A 13,968-nucleotide genomic window follows, 5' to 3' on the forward strand; every position below is an offset into this window, starting at 1 on the left:
GTGACAATTCTTTTAATCAACTTAGACATTGGAAAAATTAATACAGACGTCTTCTCCCCCCCCCCCCCCCCCCCCAAAAAAAAAAAACACATTTATATGTTCCGGTTCCTGAAGGGCGGAAACATTTAACCGGAAAGGTCCGACATGCTCTAGAATTTGCTTACCGGACATACAAGGACAGTTTTGATTGGATATTGAAATGTGACGATGATACCAACATAATTATGGAAAACTTACGTTACCTTTTATCACAAGCCGATCCAAAAAGTCCAGGATACCTTGGATTTCATATGAAGGTGAAAAATGTAAAAAAACATTCCGCGAGGAAAATCTTCAAATGCTTCTGACTGTTGATGGCAGATTATTTGCAAAATTTAAAATGCAATTTATATTTAAAGGCCTAGATTTTGGCAATGGGCCAAGGGATTTTTGTCTTCACCAGCACAGTTGGGGGCTAATGACCATCACAGTATGGTTCCAATACACAAGGGTCATTGTTTATTGGAGAGTCAGTCTACCTTACAAGTGTATCTATTAGTGAGAAGGGGAAACAGTGTAATTTATTTTAAACTTATGAATAATTGATAACTTTTAAAGTTATACTAGTTGTTGTTTTTTTTTGGCATTTCTATGTAAAGAAAAATATTTGTTGATCAAACACAATAATAAAATAATCAGAAACTTATTTTCACAATAATGAAATAATGAGAAACTAACTTAAAGAAACATGCAAGTTTTTATTTTTTCAAATTCTGTCTGGAGAATTGTGATATTTCTGAAAAATGTGACTTTCGCTCATCTAAAGCTTGCAGAATACTGTAAATAACAATCAATTTCCAAATCGAAAAATATTGTTTGTCAGCACAAAGAACTCAGAAAGTTTTTACTATACTTGTGTTTATTATCATTATTATTTTCAATATTATTACTGTATCTTTTATCATCCTATATATAATATAATAATAATGATAATAATATACTAATGATAATAATATAATAATAATAATATTGATAATAATAATAATTATGATTATGATTATTTCTATTATTATTATTTTAACATTAAAGTAATAGTTATTATCATCTACATAATATCAAAATAATAAGTATTATTATCATTCCACATTTACTGAAGAAAAAATAATTTCTTTCAACTCCACTGCACACATCTTCATGGTCTAGTTGGGGTCCCTGCTGTGCTAATTGCCCTCTAATCAGTTGCTATTACATAATCGCTGATAAGCAGCAGATAAGATGGAAGTTGTATATTGGATTTGGGGGAGGGGGGGGGGGACACTTATATAGTAGTGAATCTAGGCCTTTAACAGTCTACACTATTGATGATTCAACTAGTTTGTGAGAGACACGATACTTTAATTGTTTAATCGAGGCCCGTAACCAAGGTAGGTCTGAAGACTCGTAAGTCCGGCTACCTGAACATTACGTTTAAATGGTTATATAACGTGCAGGAAACTGCGTCTTTAGACTTGCCTTAGAATACAGGCTTGCCAATAGTCAATTTCAAGATTAATCTCAAAGTCAGCCTGTCAGACGCGTGATATTTGAGACTTGTCTCATAACACAGGTGTATGCTCTTTTGACCTGGAAACCCTCATTTAAAATTTTGCTCCGGCTAAAGTGTACACCTGTAATATGTTTAATAAGGCAATGAGTCTAAATCAAGGGATTAGATAATCATAAACACATTTAATGCTACATTTTACCTTTTACAGACCAAGGAGACCAATGAGACCAAACGTACCGGATTCGTGAGTGGAGGAGCAGGTTACGTCATCAGCTCACAAGGTCTAGATCAGTTAATACACGGTGGGTTTGAAAATGGCGGTTGCAAACAAGATGGCGGTAATGAGGATGTTGAAATAGCCTTATGTTTAGCTGTAAGTAAAGTGATTTATTTTGTTTTGGCTTAAATTTACTTATTCATGTCTGTTTTTAATGTAAACTGCTTGATAATACTACGTTTTCTTTTGAGCTGTATTTTGACCGAATATGCTAATACTTCATACACAGACAATGTTTTTCATATAACATCTTGAAAGGAAATAACATACAATTTTAGAAATAGATAAATGATCTGCGTAAGGAACTTTGCTTATGTTTTAACAGAAATCAGGTGTTCCTGTTTTAAACTCGTTGGATAGAGATGGACGAGAATCATTCCATCCGGAATCTTTACAACGGCTTTTATACCCTCCGCATCCAGTGTGGCTTCGTCAATATTCTTGGCACCGACTTCTCAAATTTGTAAGTTATTCTGTACAGATACAGGCAGTTGGCAAACACATTTCGTAAAACTGTGACAATATAGAGATAGAACCTAATTGACCTCAATTTAAGTCTAGAAATTGATTTCTAAGTCTTTTCGATAACCGAAAATGATTTAACAAATGTATAATTTTTGAAAGTTTTGTTGATATCAATAACTGAAGTTATCCGGAGGTCAAATGGGAAATGCAACCATCTTATCAAGTTTAAATTTAATAGTACAATCTATATATTATTATAGTCAAGAGATGGCATTGCTTTGGCCATGACTGACTGACGCGAAAACCAAGACATCGTACACCTGCGTAGATCTATTTCACGAAAATGTAAGATTTGAGAAAAACTTAAAATATGCAAGCAGACATCCTAAGTACCAATAGATTGCCTTCATGTATAGTACCGGGTGGTTTTCGCGAAGACGCAATTGTTACTTAATGATAAACTGCTACAGTGTAAACAATAAGCAGGAAAAAAACTATTATAATAATACAAATGCACATAAATTAGCCTATATGTAGTAAATTCAATTCACATTGTCATAATAATGAGTTATAGGTAACCGTAGAATTGACACATACACAAACCAGTACAATGAGACCATGTCCCAAATCTGCAATAATTGACGTTTGACAAAAACTCATTTTAAACTTGTATGTACTAACGTAGGTCATTCTATTTCCGCATTTATGGTGCGACTTCCAGTTTATATGGTTTCACGCGTGTAACACAATTAGGCCATACCAAATTGATATGTCGTTCGTCGGAACTACCGCACCAATAATTTCATTCCCGAGAAAAAAAAATAAAAATCACCCGCCCGCACGTACATAAAAATCTCCGAAAAAAAATTTTTTTTCCCGATTACGCGGTCCGGAATAATAACGGCAAAGCAGGTTTTATCGCTGTTTTAATGCGTCAAAGTGATATTGATCGGATTTCATGCATCCGTAATACATGTTACTGATGACCAAAACTCAAAAAGTCAGGAATTATGGTGTTGTTCATTATTTGTTTTAAATCTGGAGTGTCTGTGCTAGTGCCACACATGGCCTTCGATGTGTCGGTAGGTAATGAAGTAGGCACGTTCTACTTTTGTTCAATACAGTGAAAGGAACGAAGCACGACTTGTAAGACGTGCACGGGGATGCAGTTAAAAATATTTGGAAATATTGTTCAGATATAGTTTTCAAACCATTTGTTATCAGTTGTTTAGTTCAGTATGTTATATCTAGAGCCCAAAGCTGAGGCCGACTACTATCTTAAAAAAATGTTTGTTCACAGATCCTGACCGACCTATCACATTGTCTAGGCCAAATCTTTTTGAACGTAACTTCTTTAGTACAGCAGTCAGATATTCTATCGAAACGCATTTAGTCAATTTAAAAATTGTTTAGCTTTTCAAATAAGTAGTGTAGATATAAAATCTGTCCTTTTGTAACCCCAATTTTGCCTGTTTGTCTATTACTTGGCTGTGAATTTATAGAACGAAAAAAAAAAACTGGAAAAAAACAGACCTCCCCAACTCTAAATTTCTAGTTCAGTCAAAGCAAAACAAACAACACTTTAAGGGTGGCCATATAACACTTTAAGGGTGGCCATATTGGGAGCATTCTTTGTCAGTCTTGTTATCATTTTTGCCTGACATGAATCTCCACCACAAAAACATAAGCTAGCCTGATCTGTTAAGAAATTATTCCAAAGGGATTCGAGCAATGTCGAAGCATCTGTATGACCAACTCTGTTTGGTCTCACTGGTCAAGTGGTTTGTTACTTCCCTTCACCTCTATGGGTTGGAGTTCCACTAGGGGCACAAAATTGTTCATGTGCCGAAGCAATCTAACTGTGCTTCAGAAGAAATGTTATTCCACACATGTGCCTGTTTTGTCTTAAATATTCCTCATGCTGTGCCGTTAAATAGGCAGGCCTTCAGATTAATGTAGAAAAACCAAAATTAAAAATAAGACACTCATCCCTTAGAAATTATAACTAAAAAAAAAACAAAGTGATTCAGTGAGGTTTGGCAAGAATTTATTTGCAAAATCATTCATGTAGTCTTTAAAACATAATAGAAAAGCTATATACTGTGTTACCCACACTGTAAATGTTTGAATTCTGTGTTATTCTTAAAGAAATGTTAACTTCATGTATAATCATAACCGCCTCCTCAAGGGTCCAAGCTGGGAAAAAAAAATTTAAACAAACCCCGCTCGCTCCATGTAAAATCTACCCGCCTCTGAAAAAATCAAAATTGAGAAAAAAAAAAATAAAAATTTCGCTCGCCCGCTCCAACTTTTTTTGAAAATTTTCCGAAGAACTATTAATCAATTTGGTATGGCCTTATACATTTTTTTTAATATTTAAACTTTGCGTCTATTCTCACAGTAAACCTCGCATACGACTTGGACACTATATACATTTGTACAGTAACTCGTAGTTCTTTGCTGATCTCACATACGACTTGGACACTATATACACATTTGTAAAGTAAACTCGTAGTTCTTTGCTGAACTCACATATTACTTGGCGGCTCTTTCCTGAACTTGCTCTAGTCAGCCATGACGTCAGTACAGAATTTTAAGGCGATTTCACAATGTATCGATTAATTGCACTGTGATGCTAGATCTACCCTGAAATCATAAAGCAGAAAAACGCAGCAATATATCTGACATATGTCATAGGGCATGACAGTGTTGTTCTGAAATTAATTGTTTTACATCTTCTTAAATAAAATATAAAGCATACTAAAATTGTTTTTGTTGTAATTAAATCGAGTACACCCCTTTTAAGATTCAGTGTAACAATTTCACCCAAATATTTTTTACTATAAATCCGTACATCTTTTCCATCCTATAACCCTATACTTGACATAATAAATTACCGTTATCCTTGTCTACCCCGGTCCCCAACCTGAATTGTACTAATCTTTAATCTATGTCTTTGTATTGCAATAATCGAGAGCAAGTGTAAATGCTTCACTGCACTTGCCTTCTTGATGTAAATGCATATATAGAGAGTTTACATAAGAATAATAAATATATTATCTAAGATAATTATTGCTTTGTTTCAGGTTAGTACTTTTACTTCTTTAGTTACAGAGCTTATTTATAAGTGTATTAGTTTTTATGACTTTGATGTAAATTGTTCTAAAATTAGTATTTCATGTAATATTGTTAGGACATCAAGTGTACGTGTATAATTGGAATTCAATGTATTGTATAAATGGTAAATGCTTCACTGCACTTGCCTTCTTGATGTAAATGCATATATAGAGAGTTTACATAAGAATAATAAATATATTATCTAAGATAATAATTGCTTTGTTTCAGTTTCAATATTTGTTCACTGGGACAAACAAGTGATCCCAGGTGTGTAGCACCCAAAGAACCCACATCTACCAGTAAAATATAAATATTTGGCAGAAGGGTCGAGCTAGCCTTCGGGCACGACAAGGAGAGCCCTTCGTCAATTTTTTTTTTTTTTTTTTTTTTTTTTTTTTTTTTTTTTTTTTTTTTTTTTTGTTGTAATTAAATCGAGTACACCCCTTTTAAGATTCAGTGTAACAATTTCACCCAAATATTTTTTACTATAAATCCGTACATCTTTTCCATCCTATAACCCTATACTTGACATAATAAATTACCGTTATCCTTGTCTACCCCGGTCCCCAACCTGAATTGTACTAATCTTTAATCTATGTCTTTGTATTGCAATAATCGAGAGCAAGTGTAAATGCTTCACTGCACTTGCCTTCTTGATGTAAATGCATATATAGAGAGTTTACATAAGAATAATAAATATATTATCTAAGATAATTATTGCTTTGTTTCAGGTTAGTACTTTTACTTCTTTAGTTACAGAGCTTATTTATAAGTGTATTAGTTTTTATGACTTTGATGTAAATTGTTCTAAAATTAGTATTTCATGTAATATTGTTAGGACATCAAGTGTACATGTATAATTGGAATTCAATGTATTGTATAAATGGTAAATGCTTCACTGCACTTGCCTTCTTGATGTAAATGCATATATAGAGAGTTTACATAAGAATAATAAATATATTATCTAAGATAATTATTGCTTTGTTTCAGTTTCAATATTTGTTCACTGGGACAAACAAGTGATCCCAGGTGTGTAGCACCCAAAGAACCCACATCTACCAGTAAAATATAAATATTTGGCAGAAGGGTCGAGCTAGCCTTCGGGCACGACAAGGAGAGCCCTTCGTCAATGGCGCCCAAAACATGGATTGGGTTGCATTAGACACTACACAGATCACTTGAGAAACAGTACTTTCACTTTTGGTTTGGGATTTCCCTTGAGTTTACCTGATAAATCATAGATTTACCTGTGACGTCACTCACGTTTTTGAACAATTTCATTGGATATCATATCCACGTGGTATGGAACACCATTTCGTTTGTTTACTATCGACACGTGCGCACGGATTTTGACAAGTTTGACAGTTACGCATATTGGGCCCTTAACACATCGTTAGCTGATCAGCATCTTTCGGATACTTTTTCTGGATGTCGTCGCCGCCGCGTTGTTGACCTGGATCTTTGGAAATAAGAATGCTTTGACATTCCGAACTTTTGTCTATGCGTTGACATTAGTTAATTTAGTGCTTAGGATATAGTGTGTTAGTGCTGGAATAAGTGTTTCAAAAGTTATTTGGAATTAGGATATGTTTAGTGGGTAAGATTTTTTTCTATTTTTCTGCTTAGTTATAATTAGACTGTGATTGAAATTTTATATTAGCAGAGTTATACATGTATTTTTGACCTTAGGTTATTAGAAGGTTTGTTGATATTATAAACCCTTCGTAGTAATATTCAGTTATATAGTCTGACTTTATTTCCTTAGAAAGTTGCAGTTTAGAGGACTATCTCTTTAACACCTGTCCCGCTCCAACCTGATAAAATCCAATACTCCTATAGTATACCATATAACCTAATAAAATACTGACATTTCCAATAGCCTTGATAGCTCCATCGGTAGCGATGTAGGGTTATGAATGAAACAGATTTTTAACCCGTGGGTTCGAGACGCAAAATTTCCAAATTTTTTTTTCTCCTTACAAGTGTCGTCTTTGTTATAAAGTCATTTAATATAGTCTTTCTATTCTTATTTCTTGCAAAATGTAAGAAGTTTGAATTTGTTTCATAGCATTTATCGGTGTTTTCTCTTTGTAATATTACCAAAGGGAAAATACTTAGGTCTAGCTTATAAAATCCTTGCAAGGTGTTGACAAAAACGTAAAACAGAGGCAAACAGTATTTTATTTCAAGTAGAAAAGTATATCTTCAAGTAGTTTTATTTGAAGTGATACTTCTTTACAGCAAAATAAAATTTTCGCGAAAGTTGATAAAACGTGCACGATTCGGCAATGTACCGCGGCAGCGCATAATTCGATACGGTATAACATATAAACATTCTATAGTGTTACAGCGGAATTAGCTCGGTAGGGAGAGCGTTGGACTTGAGATCTGAAAGTTGGTGGTTCGAATCCCGACAAAGGCTTAAGTTTTTTTTTTCTTTCCAAAAGAAAAGAACAACACTGAACAGTCATTTTTTATTTGTCTTATTGTAAATACATGTGAATGAGAGTTATGAATGCAAGTGTAATAAAGTTTTAAAAACATTTTTTAAGCTATTATACATTATATCTTGCAGTAGGCTATAGAGTGAATGGCTAAGTGAAAAGTGATCTTCAGTGATAAGAAGAAAAAGCAATTTAGTGAAAAGTGAAAACAATAAGTGAAAAGTGAAAAATTAGTGAAAAGTGAAGTAAGAAAAATTTATACAAGCGAACGCTAAGAGAGGAGATAGATGTGAAGTGAAGAAATAATAGAATAGTGAAACATATAAGTAAGTGAATGAAATAGTGAAAATTAGTGAAGATTAGTGAAAACTGAAAGATCAGATACACATATAGAAAATAATTGTGCTTTCAGAAGCTAAGTAGTAAACAGGATAGCAATAAACATAACAGTAAAGCACCGTATAAAATAGTGATGATCATTAGAAAACAGTGAAGAAACGTGAGTAGTGAAGCAAGTGAAAGGTTATTTGACACTGAAAATTAATAGTAAAGTGCAAATTCAGTAACTGGTGGGCACTTTTTAAAGTGAAGAAAAGTGAAGTAGTGAATATTAGCGAAAAGTGAAATTAAGGAGTTATAGCGCTAATATATTGAAACGGAAAGGAACCAAAATCAGAAAAGAGTCAAAAAGTGAAATATGTAGAGAAAAGTAAAAGTGATAGAAGGTATATATGACTGTGAAAGATAATTGAAGTGAAAAGAGTAAACTGTAAAATAATAGTGTTTGAAGTGTGAAGTTTATATGTACAATAATGGAAGATCAAACAACAGATAGAGATATCAGAATGAGACAGCGAGATGCTAGACGACAGGAACAGGAGAGATTAGAGGAAAAACAGAAGCAAAGAGATAGATTGAGACAAGATTTAGCTGAAATAGAAAATGAAAGGCAGAGATTGTTATCTCAGAGAAGAAATCAACAGCGACGTTTAGAAATGATTCATAGTTGTGATCCTTTTTTTTATGAAGTCGAGCGGCCAAGAATAGGTGCAGAAAGGCTTAATATAAGCAACCCTGAACAGCAAATAAATACGGGGACCAGACAAATATTAGACAGAGGAATTGTGCAACCACGTTTCGTGAAGCAACACAATGAGGACCTCGGAAGTTATATGGACCTAATAAGTCCTGAACCAGGAAATATACCAACTGCCACACACGGTATAGGAATAAGTGGAAACGAACAAGAAAGCGATAATGATAGGAGACAAGCAATTGCTCAGACTTATCAAGCAACAAACAGAAATTTAGATTTCGCTTCAGGCAGTTTGAACATGACTGAGGACATACATAGAATGCATGGTGAATTAAACCAAGTCATAGATAGGGATGATATCCGTCAAAGCATTAGGAGAGACGTTTTACATATCGATCAGCCAAGACAAGAGTCTAATTTAGACTTTCATATTGATAGAGAGAGATATAGAGATATAGAATATAATGCAGACGACATTAGTTACAGAACAAGAAGCCGTGCGGCTGAAAGTACTCGCATTGATGCAGAAACTCATGTCATGAGAAAGAAAGATCGAAATGGTGACAAAGTAGATGTCAGTATCGAGACAGATAAACTAGAGGCGAAATTACGGCAATTGAGTATAAGGAAGGACACCAATTTAGATATTAATTCCTTACAAAGAGGCGCAGAACTTCCAGATCATAGAAAAGAACACACGAACATAACTCCCGTAGGTATAGGTATGAATCCTGAAATAAAGGACACAAGAAGTCAACTAAAATTCATCGATAGAAAATTCAGGGAACATTCAGACATCAATGTAAGAGGAGAATTGAATGATGATAATTCAAACACATCTATTAAATCTGAGAAGTTTAGCATCCTGCAGCAGATAGAAAAGAAAAAAATGGAATTGCAAGAGCTACTGTTGATTCAAGAGAACGCAGAGAAACAGCTAAAGATAGATGAAGAAAGGAGACTTATAGAATTAGAGAAGCAACGAAAGATGTTGTATATGTTAACTGAAAGAGAAAGGGTAATGGATGAAAGAGAACAGAAACTTAAAGATGATGAGAGAGAATTGTTATTGAAGTTTGAAGAACTGAAACGGATAAAGCAAGACGTTGTAAAATCAGAAGAAGAACAGTTTGTTCAGTATAAAGCAATAGAAAGAGATATCATCACTAAAAACGAAGCATTAAACAAGAGAGAATCTGACCTTAGAAAAAAGGAAGATATTGTTAAAGAGCTTCAGCAGAAATTAGTTCCAGAAGTAAAGAAAGAGACAATTATTCAGCAAACCCGGAAATTAGTCCATTTCTGGTGACGAAGCGAAACCTAAGAGTGAGGTCACATTAAACGAATGGAAAGCCGAGATAAGAAGTTTAATAGCTACAGCATTGTACCCAGAAAAGATTATTACTCAGGCCGTTAGAAAATCATTGAAAGGTCAAGCCAAGAAAGTTCTGTTAAACTTAGATCCAAATGCTAGAGCTGAAGAAATTATAGAAAGGACAGAAGATATATTTGGAGATATGTCTAGCAAACAGACAATTTACACGGAGTTCTATACTGCATCACAGAAGCCAGACGAATCTATAGCAGATTGGGGCTTACGACTTGAAGAGATTTTGATAAAAGCTTCTACCAAGAAGTCAATAACACCAGATGAGAGAAATGAAATGCTTAAAGATAAATTTTGGAGGTCGCTGTATAGCAAGGATATCAAAAACGCAGTTAGAACATCCTTTGAAAGCGGTGACAGTTTCGAAATGCTCAGACGGAAAGCAAGGGCTGAGGAACACGAAACTAAAATTAGTGCTATAAAGGCTGATATAGCACTGCCTAAACAAGAAGAAACTGCAAAGGTGGCGGATAAGCAGACAGAACTTCTTGAAGCTATGATGAAGCAAATGGCCGAATTAAATAAAAAGGTAGAAGACTATAGAAAAGAAAATGAAAGTAAGCCACAAGATGAGCATAGAAATAGAAGATATGGTGGGTACAATAGATGGAATGGTCCAAGGGATTTCAATAGATGGAATGGTTCGAGGGATTACAACAGAGGAGCAAACAGCTATAGGAATCGATTTGACGATAGGAGTCATAAAGTAAAAGAGCAAAGCCCAGATACCGATAAGAAGCAAGAGGAAAAGAAAGGAGATATGAAAGTCAAAGAGGAGAAGAAACAAAATTCAGAAAAAGAGTTAAACTAGTTGGCGCTTCTGTTGAAGGGCACAGCAGAAGCAGAGAGGAAAATAAAGGCCCAAAAGATAATCAGATAAAGACAAGATTGATCGGGAAAGCAAATGAACATGAAATATTGATTAAAGATCGTGTGACAAAAGCATTGATTGATACTGGTAGTATGATAAGCACAATGTCGGAAAATTTCTATAGAAGTATGACTGATAGGCCAGAACTAAGAAGTCTAGAAGATTTTGATATTGACATATATTGTGCAAATGGACAGGAAGTGCCTTATAGTGGTTATATAGAGCTAGGTGTAAAAGTCCCGTCATTAAGTGACGAAGAAGCTGTTGCTCTAATTTTGATTGTACCACAAACAGAATACAACCAAAGAGTACCGGTTATTATAGGCACAAATCTAATTCGTGAGTTTTCAAAACTAAGTAAAGAGAAGGAAGCTGATGCTATTCCAAATGAATGGAGAGAATCATTTGATGTACTATCAGCGACCACAATTGGTAAAGTTAAAGTCACAAAAAAGATTACATTGTTACCAAGGGAAACCAAAACTGTAACAGGTTTCATACGCAAGCAGAGACATGTAGAATCAGCTGTAACAGAATGTTTGGATGATATAAATTCTACATCTGCTGTAGTCTGTCCACGAGTTGTCTCGTTGAATAATCCTGGTAGAACATCACGTGTGCCAGTACGGTTGTGCAACATCAGTGCTAAAACCATGCATATAACAGAAAAAACTAATATTTGCCAACTGCAGGAAGTCACTGTGCTTAGAAGTATGCCGATCATTGACAATCGTTTGATATCATCTACTTCGGAAGAGACCAACAGTGCGTCTCCTTCCCACATACCAGTAGGAGATGGGCAGAAATATGTAATTCCTGCAAGAAGGACTCGGCGTGATGTAGTGAGATCGGAAATACCAGCGGAAACAGCTTCAACACCATCTAAGAAACCAAATAGGAAAAGACAGAATCCTTATTGGATGAACAGAGGGGACTTTGTTACATATTAATAAGAGGCAGCAGTATGACTGACGATTGTTATCTGTTTTAGTTGTAACTTTTAGTCAGTAATGTTTTATTTCTGTTGACTACATGTATGTGTGCACAATGAGTATATTTCACTTTTGCATTAGTTAATGTTAAAAATGTGTAAGTATATGTATCTATATGTTCTTAGAACATATTACATTGTTATAAGTACAACCATAAGGTAGATACTTACCTTGGATAAATTGTGGATCATGAATAAGTACTTACCTGTAATTGTAAAATTTGCATCTGCAAATGATTGTTGTATTATATGATTGCTACTTACCTGTTGGAAATTCAATGATATTTGAGCTCGATATCACTGATGTTTTTTTTTCCAGCTACCACGTACACCATTGGCATGATATTGTGTACTGTATTTAGCTAGATGTTTTAATAGTACATATACTTACCTATATATAGTATAATTATACTTACCTTCGGTAATTAGTTAATTAGCACTCAAGTACTAGTAGTAACACAAGGCTTAGGTTATGTAGTAATTATACTTACCTTGTATACTTACCTTGATCTAGTTGACAAGTTTTAGGTAAAGTAGTAATTATACTTACCTTGTATACTTACCTTGAGCTAGTTGACCTTTTTCTACCAGTATGTCTTATGTAGATTGCAGCTTAGGTCTCTGACACAAAAGCACGTCATTTTAGGGTACTGCAATGTACTTGTATATGCAAATACCGTAGTAGTGATATATCATGTGTAATCTTATTTGTTTTTAATTATCACATACTTGTACACTTAAGATTTTTTTTCTTTCAGCTCTGGGAGTTAAATGTCGGGGACGACATTTGTTAAAGCAGGGGGAGTATGTCATAGGGCATGACAGTGTTGTTCTGAAATTAATTGTTTTACATCTTCTTAAATAAAATATAAAGCATACTAAAATTGTTTTTGTTGTAATTAAATCGAGTACACCCCTTTTAAGATTCAGTGTAACAATTTCACCCAAATATTTTTTACTATAAATCCGTACATCTTTTCCATCCTATAACCCTATACTTGACATAATAAATTACCGTTATCCTTGTCTACCCCGGTCCCCAACCTGAATTGTACTAATCTTTAATCTATGTCTTTGTATTGCAATAATCGAGAGCAAGTGTAAATGCTTCACTGCACTTGCCTTCTTGATGTAAATGCATATATAGAGAGTTTACATAAGAATAATAAATATATTATCTAAGATAATTATTGCTTTGTTTCAGGTTAGTACTTTTACTTCTTTAGTTACAGAGCTTATTTATAAGTGTATTAGTTTTTATGACTTTGATGTAAATTGTTCTAAAATTAGTATTTCATGTAATATTGTTAGGACATCAAGTGTACATGTATAATTGGAATTCAATGTATTGTATAAATGGTAAATGCTTCACTGCACTTGCCTTCTTGATGTAAATGCATATATAGAGAGTTTACATAAGAATAATAAATATATTATCTAAGATAATTATTGCTTTGTTTCAGTTTCAATATTTGTTCACTGGGACAAACAAGTGATCCCAGGTGTGTAGCACCCAAAGAACCCACATCTACCAGTAAAATATAAATATTTGGCAGAAGGGTCGAGCTAGCCTTCGGGCACGACAAGGAGAGCCCTTCGTCACATATGCAATAATCATTATAGACTAAAGTCTATAGACTATGAATCTGCTTAGACGATGTAGCGAACGATCAAAACATAAAACCATTGTGCAGGGAGGGTGAGTAACAATTTTCATTCCGAAACGACTCAAAAACAGATAAACTACATAAATAAACAAAATAATTCAAATGTCGACCTTCTTGTCCGAATCCCAGAGAGAAAAGAATGGTTGCACGCGCTTCAATGTTTTAACACCAGGCCAAAGCAGCAAGCC

The 13,968-nt window shown here is 34.2% G+C and overlaps 1 protein-coding gene across 1 annotated transcript; it reads left to right on the forward strand.

Moving 5' to 3' along the window:
- The first annotated feature begins 8,640 nt into the window (after window positions 1–8,640).
- On the forward strand, window positions 8,641–10,173 carry LOC123540138 (trichohyalin-like). The gene has a single exon (XM_045324935.2). It carries the CDS (start codon window positions 8,641–8,643, stop codon window positions 10,171–10,173), a length of 1,533 nt encoding a protein of 510 aa, XP_045180870.2.
- The last annotated feature ends 3,795 nt before the right edge of the window (window positions 10,174–13,968 follow it).

This window comes from Mercenaria mercenaria, chromosome 16 (assembly GCF_021730395.1).
Source record: "Mercenaria mercenaria strain notata chromosome 16, MADL_Memer_1, whole genome shotgun sequence".
Lineage (NCBI taxonomy): Eukaryota > Metazoa > Mollusca > Bivalvia > Venerida > Veneridae > Mercenaria > Mercenaria mercenaria.

Coding starts and splice junctions, on each gene's coding strand:
- LOC123540138 (XM_045324935.2), top strand. CDS start 8,641: ATGGAAGATCAAACAACAGATAGAGATATCAGAATGAGACAGCGAGAT.